The 19,903-nt window shown below is 43.5% G+C and overlaps 2 protein-coding genes across 9 annotated transcripts; one reads left to right on the forward strand and one right to left on the reverse strand.

The window, feature by feature from the left end:
* Positions 1-58: 58 nt before the first annotated feature.
* Nkiras1 (NFKB inhibitor interacting Ras like 1) lies at positions 59-13,960 on the reverse strand. 8 transcript variants are annotated; one of them, XM_042680279.1, is made up of 6 exons: positions 13,765-13,960; positions 13,469-13,523; positions 13,061-13,211; positions 7,391-7,500; positions 4,000-4,241; positions 59-507 (listed from the first exon to the last, which is right to left on the reverse strand). In XM_042680279.1, the coding sequence occupies exons 4-6, from the start codon at positions 7,482-7,484 to the stop codon at positions 265-267; spliced, it is 579 nt and encodes a 192-aa protein (XP_042536213.1). In that variant the 5' UTR covers positions 7,485-7,500; positions 13,061-13,211; positions 13,469-13,523; positions 13,765-13,960; the 3' UTR covers positions 59-264. The 8 variants fall into 8 exon arrangements, with proteins under 8 accessions (XP_042536213.1, XP_042536215.1, XP_042536211.1 ...); XM_042680281.1 differs by lacking the exon at positions 13,469-13,523; XM_042680277.1 differs by lacking the exon at positions 13,061-13,211.
* A 131-nt stretch (positions 13,961-14,091) lies between these two features.
* Rpl15 (ribosomal protein L15) lies at positions 14,092-16,227 on the forward strand. Its single transcript, XM_042679904.1, has 4 exons — positions 14,092-14,159; positions 14,846-15,027; positions 15,229-15,365; positions 15,872-16,227. The coding sequence occupies exons 2-4, from the start codon at positions 14,856-14,858 to the stop codon at positions 16,175-16,177; spliced, it is 615 nt and encodes a 204-aa protein (XP_042535838.1). The 5' UTR covers positions 14,092-14,159; positions 14,846-14,855; the 3' UTR covers positions 16,178-16,227.
* The last annotated feature ends 3,676 nt before the right edge of the window (positions 16,228-19,903 follow it).

Genomic DNA, 19,903 nt, shown 5'->3' on the forward strand with positions numbered 1-19,903 from the left:
TTCCAAACTTATTTTACTATTTTGACAAGTGCAACATCAGTAATAAAAGGCTTTGAACAAGAATGAGAATATATTTTATATCAGGCAATAGAAATAAACATACCAATAGTTTAATTACAACCTACAGTGCATTATTAGGGTTCTGTAGGGTTCCCTAAGGACCAAAGGTAGGCATGAAGGACCTATTTTATGAATTCATCTTATGTACCATGTTTATGCACTTACTGGGGATCACTGTTCACATGCCGTTGTGGAGTCTGACTTTTAGTTCTCAGAGCTGGAGTTGCCTTTGTTTTTTCTCCCAGGCAAAGGGAAGCTGGTCTTGCTCTGGGGCTGGGAGAGCTTACTGGCTAATAAAGTGAACGGCTCAATCAGAGTTTTCCGGTCTGTCACAGTCACCTCCCACAGTCTCACTTTCTCGCTTCTTGCCCACTGTTGTGCCACTTCAGCATCCACTTGCCTCTGCTCAGAAAGGTCGAGTTTGTTTCCTAATACAACAATGGCTACCTGGAAGAAAACAGGTTGAAAGATTACACTCTGCCAGCATAGGTGTCCAGGCCAAACAGTTGAGGAAGGAACATTTCCATATAACTACCTGCTTCGTTAGTAGGATCTTCAGGTGTGACTGGGATGGTAGGAAGGTTTCACCTCACTCCTTTTCCCTAGTGAACTGCCAGTTGCTAACTATTAAGGTTTAAGTTAACAGGGAAAGTCACTCAAGCACAAATGGAAGACAGACTTGGAAACTGATGTCTAGGATAGCAGTTTAAGCTAGTGATGGCAGTTTGGCTATGCTGGATATTTGGGAGATTTGCAATGCAATGATTCAAAATAAAGTAAGACAGCTGGGAAGGTGGCTCAGTGGTAGAATGCTTGCCTTGCATGCATGAAGCCCTGGATTTGATTCCTCAGCACCACATAAGCAGAAAAAGGCAGAAGTGGCGCTCTAGCTCAAGTGGTAGAGCACTAGCCTTGAGCTGAAGAGCTAAGGGACAGTGCCCAGGCCCAGAGTTCAAGCCTCACACAGACAAAAAAAAAAAAGATAACCAAAATAAAGTAAGACAATTTAGAGCTGAGTTCTGTATCCCTAGAATCTTAAGTTCTGTGTCATTGCTGATCTTTAATAAATATCTACTGTTGAATTACAGGCCAACAGGAAATACATGAAGAACAAGTCAAGCATCCATTCCTATTTGGTATGCTTACTACTCAGCCCAACACCTGAGGTGACCTGAACCCAACAGGCACAAGTGTGGAAGCCTGGGGCGGGGAGGAGGGTGTACCCAGATTTTCATATGATACAGTCTCAACAGGAACATAGGGCCAAACTTGTCGAAGAAGGTGCCTCTGCAGAGTTTCCATAAAACCACTTTTGTCAAGACTAAATAAACAGGCAATTCCTACCCCCATCCAAAAAAAAAAAAAAAACTGTGGGAACTGGGGCTGATAGTTCCCTGTGGCATCCTCTGCATCAACAACTATGCCTAGCACACAGTAGTTGCTTTATAAGCACTTAGATCTCAGCCTTCTAAGTAGCTGTTAATTAAAGGCTGAAATCACCAGTGCCAGCTAAATAGGCTTCTTAAATCGCTACAGTAACCACTGGGGAAAGGTATCACTATCTTGATCTTACAGCAGATAAGGTAACTGACAAAATCTGAGAAAGCCAAGACAATATACCAAGTACATAAGCTTTTGCTAAACTATTTCAATTTGGGGGACAAAGGAATCATTTTCAAGAAAATAATTACAGTAGCCAGGTATGTAATATACCCATAATCCCAACATTGAGGAGTCTGAGACAGGAGGATCATAATAAGCTTGAGGCCAGCTTAAGATTCATGAGAACCTGCCTAAAAAAAAAAATTAAAAAGCATAGCCAGGTGCCAAGGGCTCACACCTGTAATCCTAACTACTCAGGAGGCTGAGATCTGATGATCATGGTTCAAAGCCAGCCTGGGCAGGAAAGACTCTTATCTCTAGTTAACCACCAGAAAATGGGAAGTGGTGCAGTGGCTCAAGTGGCAGAGCCCTTACCTTGAGCTGAAGAGCTGAGGGACAGTGCCCAGGCCCTGAGTTCAAGCCCTACAACCAACCAACCAAAAAAAAATCATATAGATAATATCTATCTATGTATATGTATACACACATACATCTATGTTTAAAGTGGCAAACACAAAACTGGACAGCTTTCATTCCTTGTCATTTTAATCATTTTAAGTTTAGACCTTGTTAATAATCTATTCAAAAAGTATAAGTGTTTGATGACTCAAATGTGCTTCAACAGGCCAGTGGTTAGTTTGGACATACATTATCTTGGAGGACCAGCACCACTCAGCAGCAAAATAGGAGTAAACTACTGGTACGTGCAATAATTTCAGTGACTCTCCTGAGAATTAGGCTGAATGAAAATACTGTACGACTCCTTTTTTTAGACCTGTGTTACACAGGCTGGCCTTAAATTCAAGATCCTCCAATCTTGGCCTCTCAGGTGCTGAGATTACAGGTGTAAACTGCCATAGTCAGCTGATAAAATACTCTTGAAGCAGCAGACTAGTATTTCTGGGGATTAAGGAAGGAAGGGGATAGGAGGGAAATGGGTGGCTATAAAAAGTTAACATGAAGGATCTTGGAAAGTTCTGTATCTTGACTGTGTCCTTGAAAATATCCTGATTATAATATACTATAAGATATATACTATAAGATGGTGGCACTGGGGAGAAAACGTGTAAAGGATCTCTTTTATTTCTGAAAATGACATGAGCTGGACACCAATGGCTCATACCTCTCATCCTAGCTTCTCACGAGGCTGAGCTCTCAGGATCACAGTTCAATGCCAGCCCAAGCAGGGAAGTTTGACTCTTATCTCCAATTACCTACCAAAAAGGTGGAAGTAGAGCAAGGCTCAAGTAGTAGAATGCTAGCCTTGAGCACAGAAGCTGAAGGACAGTGCCCAGGTCCTCAGTTAAGCCCCAGGTCTGGCACCAAAAAAAAAAAAAAAGAGATTTGAAAGTGTGGTGGTTTACACCTGTGGTCCCAGCGTCTTAAAAGCTTAAGGCAGGAAAATGATGGGCTCAGAATTTCAGACCAGCCTGGACCACACAGTAAAGCCTAGCCTCTAAATGAAATGAACCACTAGACAGACATGGTGGCACGTACTTGTAATCCCAGCTATACTGGAAGCATATGTAGGAGAATCATGGTTCAAGGCTGACCTGGGCAAAAACACAAGACCTTACCTGAAAAATAAAAGTCTAGAGACATGACTCAAGTAATAGAACACCTGCCATAGCAAGGATGAAACCCTGAGTTCAATCCCCAGTACTGCCAAAAATAAGCCAAGTAGATGAGAAGATTAAAAGGTTGTGAATAAAGTCTATAATAATCTCTAGATGTTTAATACAAAAATAAAGAAAACTTCACAATCCAATTAAAAATACCAGATTGTTAGCCACTGCCCTTTATGGCTACATAGGTAGCAAATCAGACACGTAACCCTTGAAGCAAAGAATTCCAGATGGGCCTTACAGGACAAAATTCTTTGCAGAAAAAACAAGCAAACAAACAGAAAACACCCATTAAGTGAGAGAGGGGCCCAGTGATAAAACAAGATGAAAAAGACAGGCACTAGCTAAGTCATAGAAGCCATTACAGACCATGGCAAAGCATTCATAGGTGGTCTATTAAACAGAAGCCCTTAATTACTTGCTAGTTTGCTTTCTGGTTTTCTTTGGTGAGGCTGAAGACCAGAATCTTGTTTATCAAGGAGATTATAAAAATAATAGTGGCCTCAAACAACATAAAATGAAATCAAATCCAACAAGAAAAGTTAGAAAGTCAGTTCTGGTCCTGAGAGAACTTGGTAGGTCCTGTACACACTGGGCTAAGACAACATTGCAGGAATTGAGAATACAATTTACAAGTTTTTAAGTGTGTAAACCACCACAGCCCACATTACAGTGTTCTAATTCACACGGTATGTTGAACTTAACCACTTACCTCTTTTTTGTCCTTGAACTTATCGATTTCTTTCTTCAGAAGCTCTACTCTTTGAAAGGATTCAAGGTTATTCACGCTGTACACGAGGACAAAGCCATCAGCGAGTGAAAAGTAATGCTTTGGAAGCTCCACCCCATCCTGCAGTCCTCTGGTGTCATAGAGGTGCAACTGCTCCTTTACGCCCCGATCAGTCTCCACAGAAGCCATGTATACATCCTCCATTGTCTCACAATCTTCCATTCCTCAGATTTAAGAACAATTTACTCCTTTCAGATAAACCAGCAAATAGCGCACTACCCACTTGTCCTTTAGACACTAGCTCTCTAGCTTTCCTATCTATCATATATACAGTCAGCCCTATTTCTACTTGGAAATGAAAGATGTTTGTTTATAGGAAATTCACAAAGTGCTTTCTAAAAATTTTTCTTCTGGGGTTAGGGATGTAGATAAGTGGTAGAGCACTCAGCACTTAGCCCTTGGTTCATTTGAAGAAAAAAAAACTATAAAACAAAAAGCAGTGAGAATTATTTTTTTTTACAAGTTCAAGAATCAAAGGACTCAATACTATATTGAACAGTTAAAAGGCTGATATTAAAAGTAGCTTCAAACTGAGCGCTGGTGGCTTGTAATCCTAGTTTGTAATCTCGTGTAATCCTGGCTACTCAGAAAGCAGAGATCTGAGGATCTCGGTTCCACGCCAGCCTGGGGAAGCAAGTCCATGAGACTCTTATTGCCAATTAACTACCAGAAAACCACAAGTGGTGCTCTGGGCTCAAAGTGTTAGAGCACTAGCCTTGAGAGCTCTGGGACAGTGCCCAGGCCCAACCCAAATTCAAGCCCCACAATTGACAAAAAAAAAAAAAGTTGCTTCAGGGTCTGGGAAGGTGGCTCAGTGGTAGAGCGCTTACCTTGCATGCATGAGGCCCTGGGTTCGATTCCCCAGCACAACATAAGCAAAAAGAAAAAAAGCCGCAAGTGGTGCTGTGGCTCAAGTGGTAGAGTGCTAGCCTTGAGCTGAAGAGCTGAGGGACAGCGCCCAGGCCCAGAGTTCAGGCCCCACAACTGGACGCAAAAAAAAACAAAAAAAAGTTGCTTCAATAATAAAATAGCCTCCTTTGTTTTGCCATCAAGCCAGAATATGAATTCTGCTGTCTTCTGTAAAACCCCAGGATCTGTTTAAGAGACCCTGCACATGTCCTGTCCACGCTGGAGCTTTAAGCCTTCAATCCCAAGTACCCACCAGGCAATTTCGTCAATTTCCTGTGAAAGTCCCTCTCAAACTACTCATAGTTCTCTTCCCTCCATTTTGCTTCCTCCCTTCATTGCAATCCACTGGGCAGTCTGCAGAGTTCTTGAACAACCACAAAAAAGTGAGAAAGTTAACACAAATTGTCACTGTACAAGTTAAACACCGCTCCAGCGCAGCCTCCTTCCAGTGCCCCGGGCCCGCTGTCTTCACCTGAGCTACTGCTACAGTACAGCAAGCACCCGGAAAACTCTGCTTACCCTTGGAAGACGCTGCTAATGATTACCCGCTTCTCTTTCAGTCCCTTCTGGGCTCTGTCCAGGTAATGTCGTGTTTTATCGTTTAATCTTTCCATATCTATCTCCAACGGGAGTGTAAATACCTTGAGAGCTCAGATGGGTTTCTACCTTTGTAGTTTTGAGGACAGATAGGTATACATAGGAAGCTCTTCATAATATCTGATGAGTGAATGATCTCATAACATGCCAATTTCAGTTCCCTTCTTGCCTAAGATCTTTTTAAAAAATGCATTTTACCTATTTGTTCCATTTGTGCAGGGTTTGTCTCCAACAGGTCTGTAAATCCCTTGAGTGAAAAGAACCTTTCTGGGGGAGTGGGAGTTCATTTTTTTTTTTTTTGAGGCAGTCTTGCTATTGCAGCCAAGACTGCCCTTGAACCTTAATCTTCCTGCCTCAACTTCCAAGTACTGAGATCACAGAAAAGAATCAGAGCAAATATTCAACAATCCTTCACTGATCAAGAAATAAGAGGAAAATACGCTTAATTTTTAATGAATACAGCAGAGGCATGATATCACTCCCATAAACAGTTTTATATTTAAATTTCATATTAAGACCTAGGAGCATGGTTCAAGTAGTAGAGCAATTGACTACATATCCTGCACAGGGTCTGAGGCTCAATCATACAAAAAAAGAATTATGTTTTAAATGAGGTACATACAGAAGTAAAATTCAATGGATTAACATCACACTCAAAAAACAGATGTTATACATAATTATATAATATGTATATACTATATACTGTATTACACATTTATAATATATACATAAATATGCAATATATTATATAAAACTATATAATATATAACATGCGTATAATATATTGTAAATAGTATATATAATATATATCATACATGTGACATTATACTTTTTTGAAAACTTTGGTTATAATTCTAAACAGTGAACTGTCCTGATAACCTATAGGGCACTGATGGCTCACACCTATTCCTAGCTACTTAGGAGACTGAGATCTGAGGACTGCAGTTCAGGAGACAGCCTGGGCAAGCAAAGTCCATGAGACTCTTATCTCCCATTAACCACCAGAAAACTGTAAGTGGAGCCGTGGTTCAAGTAGTAGAGTGCGATAGCCCTGAGCAAAAGAGCTCAAAGACAGCACCCAAGCCCTTAGTTCAAGCCCTATGACTAACAACAACAACAAAAAAACTGGAGATATGGCTCAAGTGGTAGAGCACCAGCTGTAAGCAGAAAACTAAAATGAGCAGGACTGAGGAGCCCTGAGTTCAAGCCCCAGTGCTTACACATGTGCGCGTGCTCACGCACACACACATAAGAAATGTCCACAAGTATTAAAACTTCCATAAATATTAAGTTAAAAGGAATGATGACATATAGATTTCATAATGAGAAATTTTGCTTTGATCATCCTAAGTTTGCATATTTGGAAAGGAAAATTACTCATGAACTTGATGAATCTGTGGCATCCTTTAAGTAGGCCTTAAAGAAATTAAAGGTTATTCTATTAATACAAACTTACAAGAACTTACAAAGAAATGTTTCCTTGTTCTTATCTTCTCTCTTACACCTCATTTTTTTTGGGGGGGGTCCAGTCGTGGGGCCTGAACTTGGAGCCTGGGTGCTGTCCCTCAGCTCTTCAGCTCAAGGCTAGCGCTCTACCACCTGAGCCACAGTGCCACTTCCGGCTTTTTTCTTTTTGCTTATGTGGTGCTGAGGAATCGAACCCAGGGCCTCAGGCATGCAAGGCAAGCGCTCTACCACTGAGCCACCTTCCCAGCCCCTACACCTCATTTTTGAACAATCACCCTGCTTGACTTCATCTCATGACCAACAAAACCAGAGTTAGAGAGAAACTCAAAAATAACCTTACCAATGGTGTGATTTCCATAAAGGAGCTGCTCCAAAATCGCTGTTTTCCCCACAGATAACAATCCACAAACCACAACCTTGCAGCCCTTTCCCATCTTCTCTCAAATATCACTGTGAACAGAATAAAAGACTCAAATTCTACACTGCCAAAACAGCCTTTTTTTAAAAAAAGATGAAATTTAATCAATGTTTAAATATTACATAAAAACAACACGGACTGGGAATGTGGCTTAGTGGTAGAGTACTTGCCTCACATGCATGAAGCCCTGGGTTCAATTCCTCAGTACCACATACACAGAAATAGCCAGAAGTGGCACTGTGGCTCAAGTGGTAGAGTGCTAGCCTTGAACAAAAGAAGCTCAGGGACAATGCCTAAGCCCACAGTTCAAACCCTGGGACTAGCCAAAAACAAAACCAAAACCAAAAAACTCCTCAAATATGCTATGTCTTTCCAAACCCCATTGACAGTTCCCCATTCACACCTTTAGGATTAAGAGTTTGTATATCTTCAGAGATTATCTAGATTTAAAAGCACATAGATATGTTCACCTGACCATTAAAAAAAATATATCCTTGGTAAGAAGAGTTTAATGATTGAGTCTATAAGAACCTAAAAGGGCAAGGTGCTGGTTGCTCATGTCTGTAATTCTAGCTACTCAGGAGGCTGAGATCTGAGGACTGCAGTTCAAAGCTAGCCCATTCAGAAAAGTCCATGAGACTTTTATTTCAAATTAATGAAAAGTGGAGTTGTGGCTCAAAACAGTAGAGCATCAGCCTTGAGTGGAAAAAGCCACATAACAATGAGAGGCCCTAAATTCAAGCCTCAGAACCAGCAAGGGAGGGGGGGTGGGGGGGCAGGAACCTAATTAAATCTTAACTAACATGAAAGAAACTGCCTACTCAGCAATATTTCCGGGGGGGGGGGGGGGGAGGGAATAAACATTTAAGTAAAAAAAAATTGTATTAGTATACGTTAATTGTAAGAGGTGAATGTTGTGACAATTTCCATATGCGCATACAAACTCACCTCTTGTTATCATTCTCTTAAGTAAAACCTTGAGGAGGCATTAAGGTAAGATTTTTAAGACTTTGGGAGTAGAGGATAAACCTGATTTTTTTTGGGGGGGGGGAGGCAGTACTGGTACTTGAAGTCAAAGCTTAGCTTTTTCACTCAAGACTAGTGCTCTTCCACTTGAGCTACATACACTTCCACAGTTCTGGCATTTTACTAATTGGAGAAAAGAATCACAGGATTTCCTAACCAGGCTGGTTTTAAATCTGGATCCTGAGATGGATCTAAGCACCCTGAGCAGCTAGGATTACAGGTGTGAGTCATTAGCATCGATCAGAGTTGGATCTGATTGTTTAAAAGAAACATTAATGCTATTAACACCTCCATCAGTCTTTTCCCAAGGGAATGAAAGACTGGATTTGGTAGTCCTATGAGCTCTTAGTCGTTGCTCTTTTTCAGGAAGAATAGGTAATACAGGATGACTCTCGAGACACTTCAAACTAAAAAAAGGGAGTCATCTCCCTAAGCTTCCCAAATAATCCAAGGAAGAATAAAATTCAGTGATGCTTTCTTCAACTTTCCTCAAAGTGTTTGGTTTTCAAAAGGAAAAGTGTCAAAGCAGAAGAAAAAAAAGGCTCATTCATTAACTACAATAAAATAGCCCAATAAAACATTCCAATGGGGTTGGAGGCATGGCTCAGGCAGTAAAGCACCAGCCAAAAAGTGCAATCATCAGATACTAAGTTCAAGTCCTAGTCTTGGACAAAAATAAATAGATAAATAGCTTCCAATGTCCTCACTGATTTTTGCCATTTTCTACTACCTCCTTTCTCCCAGCTCTCTTCTTAGCTTCAGTTGAACACCATCAAGTCACCCTGGCTACAGGGACAGTTCATATTACTCCTTGCAGTAAGAACAACTACAGAAATAGGAGTTGGGACAGGCACCAGTGGCTCATGCCTATAATCCTAGCTCACTATTCAAGAGGCTGAGATCTGAGGATTGTGGTTCAAAGCCAGCCCAAGCAGGAAAGTCCAGGAGACTCTTATCTCCGATTAATCACAGAAAAACTAGAAGTGGCATTGTGGCTCAAGTGGTAGAACACTAGCCATGAGCATAAAGGAACTCAAGGACAGTGCCCAGGCCCAGAGTTCAAGGCCCCCCACCCACAAAAAAATTACATATATTTGCCTATATGGGAATAAATGTATCTAAAGTTATACCCTGAATATTATAATACACATTATACCTAAGTGGTTCTTAGGCTTAGATATACTCAAATTTGCACACAAAACTACTAAATATTTAGTTCTAGAACATATTTCACAGCATGGTTATATTTCATAATCACAATGAATGTACAATCATTTTCTTCCAAATACTGGCAATGAATCACATGAACAGATTCTGGAGTGGCTATACTTCATTACTGAATCTAGTTTCAAGAATTTGGAAAGACTTCAGAGTAGATAATGACATAACTTAGGTTTCTTGCAACACTGATGCTCTGATAGTGAAAACTGCTTATCCAGAACATGCATAAACACTGAGGATAATCTGAAAATCATTTATTAAAGCTATTTGTTAGGGCTGGGAAGGTTGCTTAGTGGTAGAATGCTTGCCTAACATGCATGAGGCCCTGGGTTCGATTCCTCAGAACCACATAAGCAGAAAAGGCTGGAAGTGGTACTGTGGCTCAAATGGTAGAATGCTAGCCTTGAGCTGAAGTGCTGAGGAACAGCGCCCAGAGTTCAGGCCCCACAACACATACACACACACACACACACACACACACTGCTAGCCTTGAGCTGAAGTGCTGAGGAACAGCGCCCAGAGTTCAGGCCCCACAACACACACACACACACACACACACACACACACACACACACACTGCTAGCCTTGAGCTGAAGTGCTGAGGAACAGCGCCCAGAGTTCAGGCCCCACACACACACACACACACACACACACACACACACACACACACACACACACACACACACACACACACACACACACACACACACACACACACACACACTGCTAGCCTTGAGCTGAAGTGCTGAGGAACAGCGCCCAGAGTTCAGGCCCCACAACACACACACACACACACACACACACACACACACACACATACACACACACACACACACACACACACACACACACACACACTGCTAGCCTTGAGCTGAAGTGCTGAGGAACAGCACCCAGAGTTCAGGCCCCACAACACACACACACACACACACACACACACACACACGCGCGCGCGCGCGCGAGCGCCAGGCCCCGATGGCTCACGCCTATAATCCTAGCTACTCAGGAGGCTGAGATCTGACGACTACATTCAAAGCCAGCCCGAGAAGGAAAGTCTGTGAGACTCTTATCTCCAAAAAAACAGAAGTGGTGCTGTGGCTCAAGTGGTAGAGCACTAGCCTTGGGCTGAAGAGCTGAGGGACAGCTCTCAGGCCCAGAGTTCAAGCCCCACAACCAACCAAAATAAAACAAAAAAAAAAAACATGTTTCATAGGCAAAATCCAATGCAGTCTTAAATGCTATCTGCTTTGCTTCCCAGGCTTATCAAAATGTTGCTGAAGAATACACACCCAGTTTGGTTCACTTCTATGGAAAACATTAAGCTTATTCAACCTCTTTGAAGAGCCATTTCTTCTGCATTAGGGACTGACTCCTTTTTTGTTGTTGTTGTTGGGGGGGGGGGTGTTTGTTTTGGCCAGTCCTTGAACTCAGGACCTGGGTACTGTCCCTGAGCTTCTTTTACTCAAGGATAGAGCTCTACCACTTGAACCTTGAACCACAGCACCACTTCGAGCTTTTTCTATTTATGTGGTACTGAGGAACCAAACCCAGGGCTTCACGCATGCTAGGCAAGCACTCTACCACTAAGCCACATTCCCAGCCCTTATTCTATTTTTATAAGCAAAACACAAATTTTTATGCAACCAGAAAAATACTGAAACCCTGTTAACATCAGGGGAAGATGTTATAAACCTTATATAAAGAAATAGCATCAGGGACCTGCTTGCAATCCCAGCTACAGAGGCAGAGATCAGGAGGACTGATGATTAATGCTGTTGGTTGGCCTAGGTGAAAAACCAAAACACCGTATCTGTAACAAAATTAAAGCAAAAAGGGCTGGGGACATGGTGGAGCACCCGAGTAGCAAGATCCAAGTCTTGCTTTCAAACATCAGGGTTGCCACATGGAAAGTTAAAAATAAAAAATAAAAATAAACATCATGTGGGTAGAACTTCTACAATGTGTGTCTATCTGCATAGATATTATGTAATGCTGTGTTACATTACATAATAATGTACTACATGTGGTACTTAACACTTTTTCACCCCATATAGACATATTTTGTGTATGTAAACCATGGGTTTTTGCAACTATTTCACATTGTAAAATGTAATTCTAGTCTTTTATTCATTTAATAAACATTTACTAGGCATTAGGAACAAACTAAGGGACAAAATCAGAAATGCTTCCTATCCTTAGGAAATCTTGGAACCAATTAGAAACAAATACAACTTCTGGTAAACTGCTGAGACATAAAACCAAGAAAACTATGTCAGCAATGATTATTCACATTGCTGAGTCATCCCCCCCTTTATCACACTTGGTAGTCAATCACCCTCAATTCATTTCTCTTACACCCCATATCCAATCCACCAATAAACCTTTGAAATGCATCTATGTGCACTGATTGACCCTCTCTGGCACAACTCAAGTGGCTGCATCTATTGTTCAAAGATGTCCCTATACTAATCCCATTAAACTGTGAGGAATCTATTTTACCACACAAGGGGTTTTTGCAGGTGTCAATACATGAAGATCTTGATTTTAACTTAGTGAAATTTCTGATCTACAGACTACAAGTCAATAATGTGTGCTGTGTGATGCCAGGAAACTTGCTACGATTTGTTAGTGACAATAGGAAATCAATACAGCTGGCTTCCACCTTTTCTCCATTTAGCCTCAAAGCAGATATATAGCCTTGTAAAACATAAGGCAGGTGCTCAGAGTCATCCAGGTTTCCAGTGTCAGGCAGTTTGAAATCTAAAGTCCCTCTCCTCTTTGAGGCCATTCATCCATCCCTTCTTTCTCTTATGGTTGATTAGTCTCTCTGCTTCCTGTTGTTTCTCTTTTCCCTCTGCCAGATCAGCTCCCCAGTTGCCAGTCGAGAGGTTTGAGGGCTTTTGTTGTTGTTGTTTGTTTGCTCCTGAGGAGCAAACCTTCTAGCCTCCTAGCTGCTAAGCACAAGCTCTAGAACTGCACTACATTCCAGGGCCTGAAGTCTACTCTTACATGTTACCTCCTTATGGAAACTAACCCAGAACATTCCATCCAAAACTGCAACTTCCATCAGGCGTGCTCAAAGGGTAACCAGGATGGCAGTGAATTGGGAAGCAGCACCCTCCAACCCCCTTCGGTCCTGGAAAAGCCCCCACAGAGCCCGAGGTCTGTTTCTGCCTACCCAGGCTCAGCAGCAGAGGCGGGAGGTAGCGCTGCTGAAGTCAAGGGCGGTCATTTCAGGCTAATGTTGATGATGAGAACTTCACCCCCCCCCAACAATCCCTTCCCCTTCAACCCATCTTTGTTGTTCTTAGCATTTATCGCTTAACACAAACATTACCTACTTACTGTTTAAGGTTTGCTTCCAAGAAGGCTAGAATTTCTGCCTTGTTCGCTGCTGCACTCCTAAATCGTTATGGGTCAGTGTCTGGGGCGTATTAGGCATGTTATAAATATTTGTTGATTCAAAGAGCAGGTGAGGACTCTTAAAGTGGAAAACCTGTGTGTTTTTTTAATAAATAAAAACTTAAAAGAGGAAAGATGGAAATGCACTGATTTCCAATGTAAAAATGATTTTCAAGCCTTGGTAATACCTAAGAGTAGAAATTGGAAGGGAATTAAAACCTCACGGCTATGTATTATATAGAGATACCAACATATCAGACATGAAAAAGAGAAACACGCCAGCAGACGATTTCTGAGTTAAACAAGGTAATGCCCAATGCCAGCATTTTCCTCCGCCTTTCTTCCCAATACCTTCGTCCTGGCAGATCCATCACCTGCAGTTCTGACGCTGGCACATCGCGTGCACCTGCAGGAAAAGCCCGGGGAGGACAGAGGCCCAGCAGCCGGCACCCAGCGGTCCTGCGCCCCTTTGGAAGGCTCAGCCCCCCACCCCCGGACGGGGCTCCCCTCCTCCTCTCACGCACCCCCCCCCTCGCGCGGCGCCCTCCCCGCGAACGCCTTCCCGGGGGCCGGGACGTGGGCGCCCGTCCTGGGGGAGGCAGAGGCGGCCAGTTCCGCCGGAGGAGCCCGCGGGTCCAGAAACAAACCTATCGCTTCCGCAACCTACAAAACGGCGGCTCCACCGAGCTCCGCAGTCCCCAGTTCCAGATCCCTCCTCCCACTCGCCTCCGCCCGGCAGCGGAGTGAGGGCGACAGCCAAGTTAGCCGGGAATCACTAGCAGGGTTGAAGGCATCACCACCACCGCTCACCGCCCTCTGCGCGCCCGGGACGCTCAAGCTCAGTCCTGCAGCGCAGGACGGGGTGGGACAACCGGAGGCTGCGCCCAATCCTGGCTTAGCTCCGCCCACCAGACTCGCTGCGGGAACTACAAGTCCCATGAGGCTTTGGGAAACCGCATCGTTCCACCGGAAAGAAGAGGAGGGGCCCAAAAGGAATTGTGGGAGAAAGGTCTCTTCCTTTCCGTCTGGCGGCAGCCATCAGGTAGGCAGGGGTTTTTTCTCGCTAATCTATCCATCGTTAATCTCCCTTCTTCTCAGCCATCCGTGCCTGAAGACCCTGTGTTCTGATAGCTCTTCCCGCATCCCCTGCGGCGGGAGTCTAGTGAGGATGAGGAGCGGCGACAGTGTGGCGAGGCATCGCCCTGGGGTCGGGGAAAGACGTGATGGCGGCGGGAACTGGTGCTGGGCCCCGAGCCTGAAGCAGGCCTGGGCTGAGGGGTGGGAGGTTTGGCCTGAAGTGACCCAAAGTGAGGCCGCCTGGTTGGGTGGGGTCGGTGCCTTTTCCTGGAGAGCTGATTGCCCGCGGCGGCGGCAGCATCAGCACCTTTTCCTATGGCGGCGACATCTCGGTGACACGCCGCCGCCCGCCGCCACCCGTCCCCTCGGTGCCCAAATCCAGCTCCGATCACCCGTCCGCACGCCAGCCGAGCGCTTCCCGGGGCTGCCCTGCGCCGGGGTAGCAGAGGTGACGACGCGGCTTTCCAGGGTTCCGAGGTGGGTGTTGGGTTCACTGTCGCCTGCAGTTGGTGCAGAGCCATTTTCACTCCCTGCGGTTTCCTTGTGGATGGTGGAAAAACAACCAAGATGGACGGGCGCAGGCCGCGGGCGATTCCCATGTTTTTTAACTCCTGCCATTGCTATAATTGAATACCCGCCTTTATCTCCAAGGTAAGCCAAGATGGGTGCCTACAAGTACATCCAGGAGCTATGGAGGAAGAAGCAGTCGGATGTGATGCGCTTTCTTCTGAGAGTCCGCTGCTGGCAGTACCGCCAGCTCTCCGCGCTGCACCGGGCGCCCCGCCCCACCCGGCCAGATAAGGCACGCCGCCTGGGATACAAGGCCAAGCAAGGTGTGTGGTTTCTCTACGGATGCTGGGATGTTCTGCTCCGTTGTCATCTCTTAGTGCTTTGGTAGAACAGTTCCTGTAATTAGTAAGTTACACATACACTACTGTCAGAAATGCCAACAGCACGTCTCAGGTTTGAGCCTAGGCTAACACAAAAGTTCCTTCCAGTGTAACAATGAGTCTCCCTGTTTTTTAAATGTATAGGTTATGTCATATACAGGATTCGTGTGCGCCGTGGTGGCCGCAAACGCCCGGTTCCTAAGGGTGCAACTTATGGCAAGCCTGTCCATCATGGTGTTAACCAGCTCAAGTTTGCTCGCAGCCTTCAGTCTGTTGCTGAGGTAAATGGTTTTGACTGACTGTTGTAACTACCTATTAATGGTAGTTAACAAAGACTGAGCACCTTGTCTGTACCTAGTGTGTGTGATGGGTTTGTGGGGGGGTGACATTTATCTAGACATTGTAGTTGCTATCAAAATCATTAGTGTTCTAATCTGAGTTTGTATATGATACATGGAAAAGGTATTTTGTGATTAATAAACTTGAGAGGGGCCTAAGCTTTCAAAGGGCAGTAAAGTTGTCTTCACATGGTTTATTTACTTTGCCAATGTGCTCCTTTATTTGGAGGTTTTTTTTATCTTAAGACATGGGCAGAAAGTTTTGTTGGCTTCTGTTGTGATTGAAAGTGTTGAGGCTGGGAATACAGTTTAGAGGGTAGAGTGCTTTGCATTTTTTTTAAATTAAGTTAATAGCTTAAATCTCTTACCTAGGAAAGATACATGGTTAACAAGATTTACCGGTGTAAGCCAGGAAGGAGGCTGATCTTGGGTCTTTTTTCCTATTCCAGGAGCGGGCTGGGCGTCACTGTGGGGCTCTGAGAGTCCTGAATTCTTACTGGGTTGGTGAAGATTCTACATACAAATTCTTTGAGGTTATACTCATTGATCCATTCCATAAGGCCATCAGAAGAAATCCTGACACCCAGTGGATCACCAAACCAGTCCACAAGCACAGAGAAATGCGTGGGCTGACCTCTGCAGGCCGCAAGAGTCGTGGCCTTGGAAAGGGCCACAAGTTCCACCACACTATCGGCGGTTCTCGCCGAGCAGCATGGAGAAGGCGCAATACTCTCCAGCTCCACCGTTACCGCTAATAATAAAAGTAATGTTTGTACAATTCATACCTAATAAACAATTTAGGACAGTCATGTCTGCTTAAAGGTGTTATTTGTCTGTTAGAACTAGTCTGCAGATTATTTCATGACTGCTTTGTCAAATTATGGAAGTGCAATAATGTTTGAAATCTAAAGTGATGGTGTGTTGTTTCTACTAAGATAAACTTACTCTGTCTTTGCTTTGTCTTACTAGGGAATTATGTCAGTATTTAAAACATGCTGTGTGGTAAAATAGGTGTGAAATTCTCGAAAGGAGGAGCACTGAGGCTAGCCCTGTAGATTTGTTTAGTGCATGTTCTGGAACCTGCAGCTGGCTTGGCAAGGTGTTGGTTTTTGGAGATGACAAGCACAAACAAGATTGGATTTTGCTCTGAAATTAGTAGTGTGAACATACTAGCCAGCTTTGATCATGTAGTAAAGCACTAAAGCCAGCCCATGTTTTTTTTTTTAAGTGATGCAATTGCTGCATCTGAAAGCTTTCCAAATGCCATTTTCAAAATTAGATCAACCTGTTACATGCTTCCTTTAAGAAAATACAGCTTAATCTGAATAAAATTGCCTGAGTACCTATTATCAGAAATTCATGAGAGGTTGTTAATACGGTCATCTAAAATGATGATACTGGTATTTTGAAGCTGATAGAATCTGAATAAGAAGTGGATAGGAATTATTTACCTTAAAAATTTGTAAGATTAGCAGTAAATGGGGGATGAGGTTGGTAAGCCAGTACTGACATTTTTGAGTGTGAGCTTACAATGAAATTCTGATCTACATTTAAAATTCCTATAATAGTTTGACAGTGGGAGGAGGGGCTTAGGCTATGCTTGATGTAGTCAAACTCATGGAACAACTCAGATCTATACCATTAAGGCTACTAAGGAAACTATATGTAGTTTCCAATCTAGCTTTGTGTGTTTCTCTCTTGTTCAAATTACCCTCAAAATTGGGCATTCCACAAAATTAGGTCATCCATTAAACGCCACCACATTGTATTTTTGCTTGTGTCATGTCTTCTAGTAGACTGTGCTGTTTCCCAATGGGTTTTGATATGGAATAAGTGCAGGAAGAATTTTCCTTTATTAGAAATTTTGGGTTTCTTGTCAGTAATGGGTAGTTCAATTTCCAAGTCAAATTGCTGTCTTCTCTGAACTGATTTTCCTCTGGGGTTTTAAAAGGGCCTACTGATTTTCCAGAAGATATTCATAGCAGGCTCCTTTGAGACCTAACTGTGTATAGAGGTTGTTCAACTAAAGGAATAAATGTGTACTGAACAAGTGGACCTTGTTATCTTTTGTCATCTAGTCCTAAATGTGCTTTAAGACGAAACCAGCAAAAAAAAAGAAAAATTAGGGAAAATTAACTACTCAGGATTCCCTTTGTTCTTTTGTTAGGACAAGAATTAGAAACTTGACGGTTTTGTTCAACTATTCAGATGTTTCCTCCCTAAGAGGAAAGCATTGGCCAAAAAAAGGCTTGCTGACTACAGTTTTTATTTTTGCCAGTTCTGGAGCTTAAACTCAGAACCTGCTGTTTGGAGATTGTTTTGCTCAAGGCTGGCACTCTAAACCATTTGAACTGTGACTTCTGGATTTTTTTTATGAGAGATACGAATAAACAAAAGCAAGTTTCCTGGGCTGGGAAGGTGGCTCAGTGGTAGAACGCGTGCCTTGCATGCCTGAGGCCCTGGGTTCAATTCCTCAGCTCCACATAATCAAAAAGAAAAAAGCCGGAAGTGGCGCTGTGGCTCAAGTGGTAGAGTGCTAGCTTTGAGCTGAAGAGCTGAGGGACAGCGCCCAGGCCCAGAGTTCAGGCCCCATGACCGGACCCAAAAAAGCAAGTTTCCTTTGGCTGGATTTGAACCCATGACCCTCACCCTCCTGAGTATCTAGGATTACAGGCTTGAGCCACCAGTGCCCAGCTCTGCCTACATCTTTATCTCCATAGCAACTAAAGGAACTTACCAGGCACTGTTTTGGAAACCAAGGTCCAGTAGACTTGTGTCCTGTCATTCAAAGTGAGTGTCTCCCCAGCCTGTATTTTTTTGTGTGGGTACTAGGCCTTGAACTCAGCTTTTGCTCTACCACTTGAGCCACACTATATTTTTACTTTTTGCATATTAATTGGGGATGAATCTCCTCTCATGGACTTTCCTTCCCAGGCCGTCTTCAAATAAAGATCCTCAGGTCAGCCTCCAGTAGCTAGGATTTATAGGAGTAAGCCACCAGTGCCTGACAGAAAAAAAATTTTTAATGTTTATCCTGTGGCTTGAACTCAAGGCCTGGGCACTATCCCTGAGCTTTTTTTTGATACCACTCAGCCACAGCTCCAATTTCCTTCACCCACCCCCCCACCCCCATTCCCATTTTCTGGTGGTAAGAGTCTCACTTTACTGCTCAGGCTGGCTTTGAACCACAGTTCTCGGATCTCAGCCTCCTAAGTAGGTAGGGTTATATGAGTAAGCCATGGGTGCCCACCCTGGCTAAATCTTTTAACTGGACACCTAAAAACATCTCAATTTACTTGCTTGTGAATTCAGGGAGGTATTCAGAGAGAGGTTCATTACTTGACAGTGCTACTTCAGAATAATGGATTGAGTAATGTAATCATAAGTTATCTAATAACTACACTTTCTAAAGAGTTTGTTAAGAGTTTCTAGAGGTTATTGACTGCTAGAAAGTTTCATTTCTTGGATAGCAGAATTTGGAAAATGTTTTATCTCCATTGAACATCACTGCATTGTCCCCAGTTGGATTCTGGGTAGGGTATATTGGACTCAATTACTGACCGAAAATCCAGCACTCACCAGTTTTAATGAAAACATTTTTAATGCCCCACCACCTTTTAATATAGCAATCCTCATTAATTCATTAAGGCCTAAGGCTTTTCCTTTTTCTTTGTAAGGCAAGGTCTCCAACTTCAGATCTTCCTGTGTCAGCCCCCTGAATGCTGGAATTACAGGAACATCCTACCATCCCAGCTTGTTAGTGCTCAGTTTTTGTATATTATTTTGTACAATGGCTGCTTAGTAGATTTTTCTCTTCAATTCTCAATCAATTTTTTTCTCAATTTTTTTTTTTTTTATTTTTGCCCTGCTAGGAATCAAACCCAGGACCTCGTGTGTTAGTTAAGAGCTGTACCACTAAGCCAAACTCCAGCTCTTCTCCCCTCTTCTAGTCAGTCTATGAGAAGAGAATTGGTGTCTACCTCCTATCACCCTAAGTAAAATCAGTAACAAAACCTAGGGGAGGGCTGTGAATGTGGCTTAGTGGTAGAGTGCTTGCCTAGCATGCATGAAGCCCTGGGTTTGATTCCTCAGTACCACATAAACAGAAAAGGCTGGAAGGGCTGGGAAGGTGGCTCAGTGGTAGAGTGCTTGCCTTGCAAGCCAGAGGCCTTGGGTTCGATTCCTCAGCACCACATAAGCAAAAAGAAAAAAGCCGGAAGTGGCGCTGTGGCTCAAGTGGTAGAGTGCTAGCCTTGAGCTGAAGAGCTGAGGGACAGCGCCCAGGCTCCAAGTTCAGGCCCCACGACCGGACCCAAAAAAAAAAAAAGAAAGAAAAGGCTGGAAGTGGCAACTGTGGCTCAAGTGGTAAAGCACCAGCCTCACGCAAAAGAAGCTCAGGGACAGTGCCCAGGCCCTGAGTTCAAGCCTTAGGACTGGAAAAAACAAAAACACCTAGAAAGACCAAGACCTGGGCTGGGAAG

This window comes from Dipodomys spectabilis, unplaced genomic scaffold, assembly GCF_019054845.1.
Source record: "Dipodomys spectabilis isolate Male_0828 unplaced genomic scaffold, ASM1905484v1 ptg000054l, whole genome shotgun sequence".
NCBI lineage: Eukaryota > Metazoa > Chordata > Mammalia > Rodentia > Heteromyidae > Dipodomys > Dipodomys spectabilis.

Coding starts and splice junctions, on each gene's coding strand:
- Nkiras1 (XM_042680282.1), bottom strand. CDS start 7,484: ATGGGAAAGGGCTGCAAGGTTGTGGTTTGTGGATTGTTATCTGTGGGG. Junction 4,242..7,390: donor TTATGGAAATCACACCATTG/GTAAGGTTATTT, acceptor CTTAAATCTGAG/GAATGGAAGATTGTGAGACA. Junction 508..3,999: donor AGTTCAAGGACAAAAAAGAG/GTAAGTGGTTAA, acceptor GTTTTCTTCCAG/GTAGCCATTGTTGTATTAGG.
- Rpl15 (XM_042679904.1), top strand. CDS start 14,856: ATGGGTGCCTACAAGTACATCCAGGAGCTATGGAGGAAGAAGCAGTCG. Junction 15,028..15,228: donor GGGATACAAGGCCAAGCAAG/GTGTGTGGTTTC, acceptor TTAAATGTATAG/GTTATGTCATATACAGGATT. Junction 15,366..15,871: donor GCCTTCAGTCTGTTGCTGAG/GTAAATGGTTTT, acceptor TTCCTATTCCAG/GAGCGGGCTGGGCGTCACTG.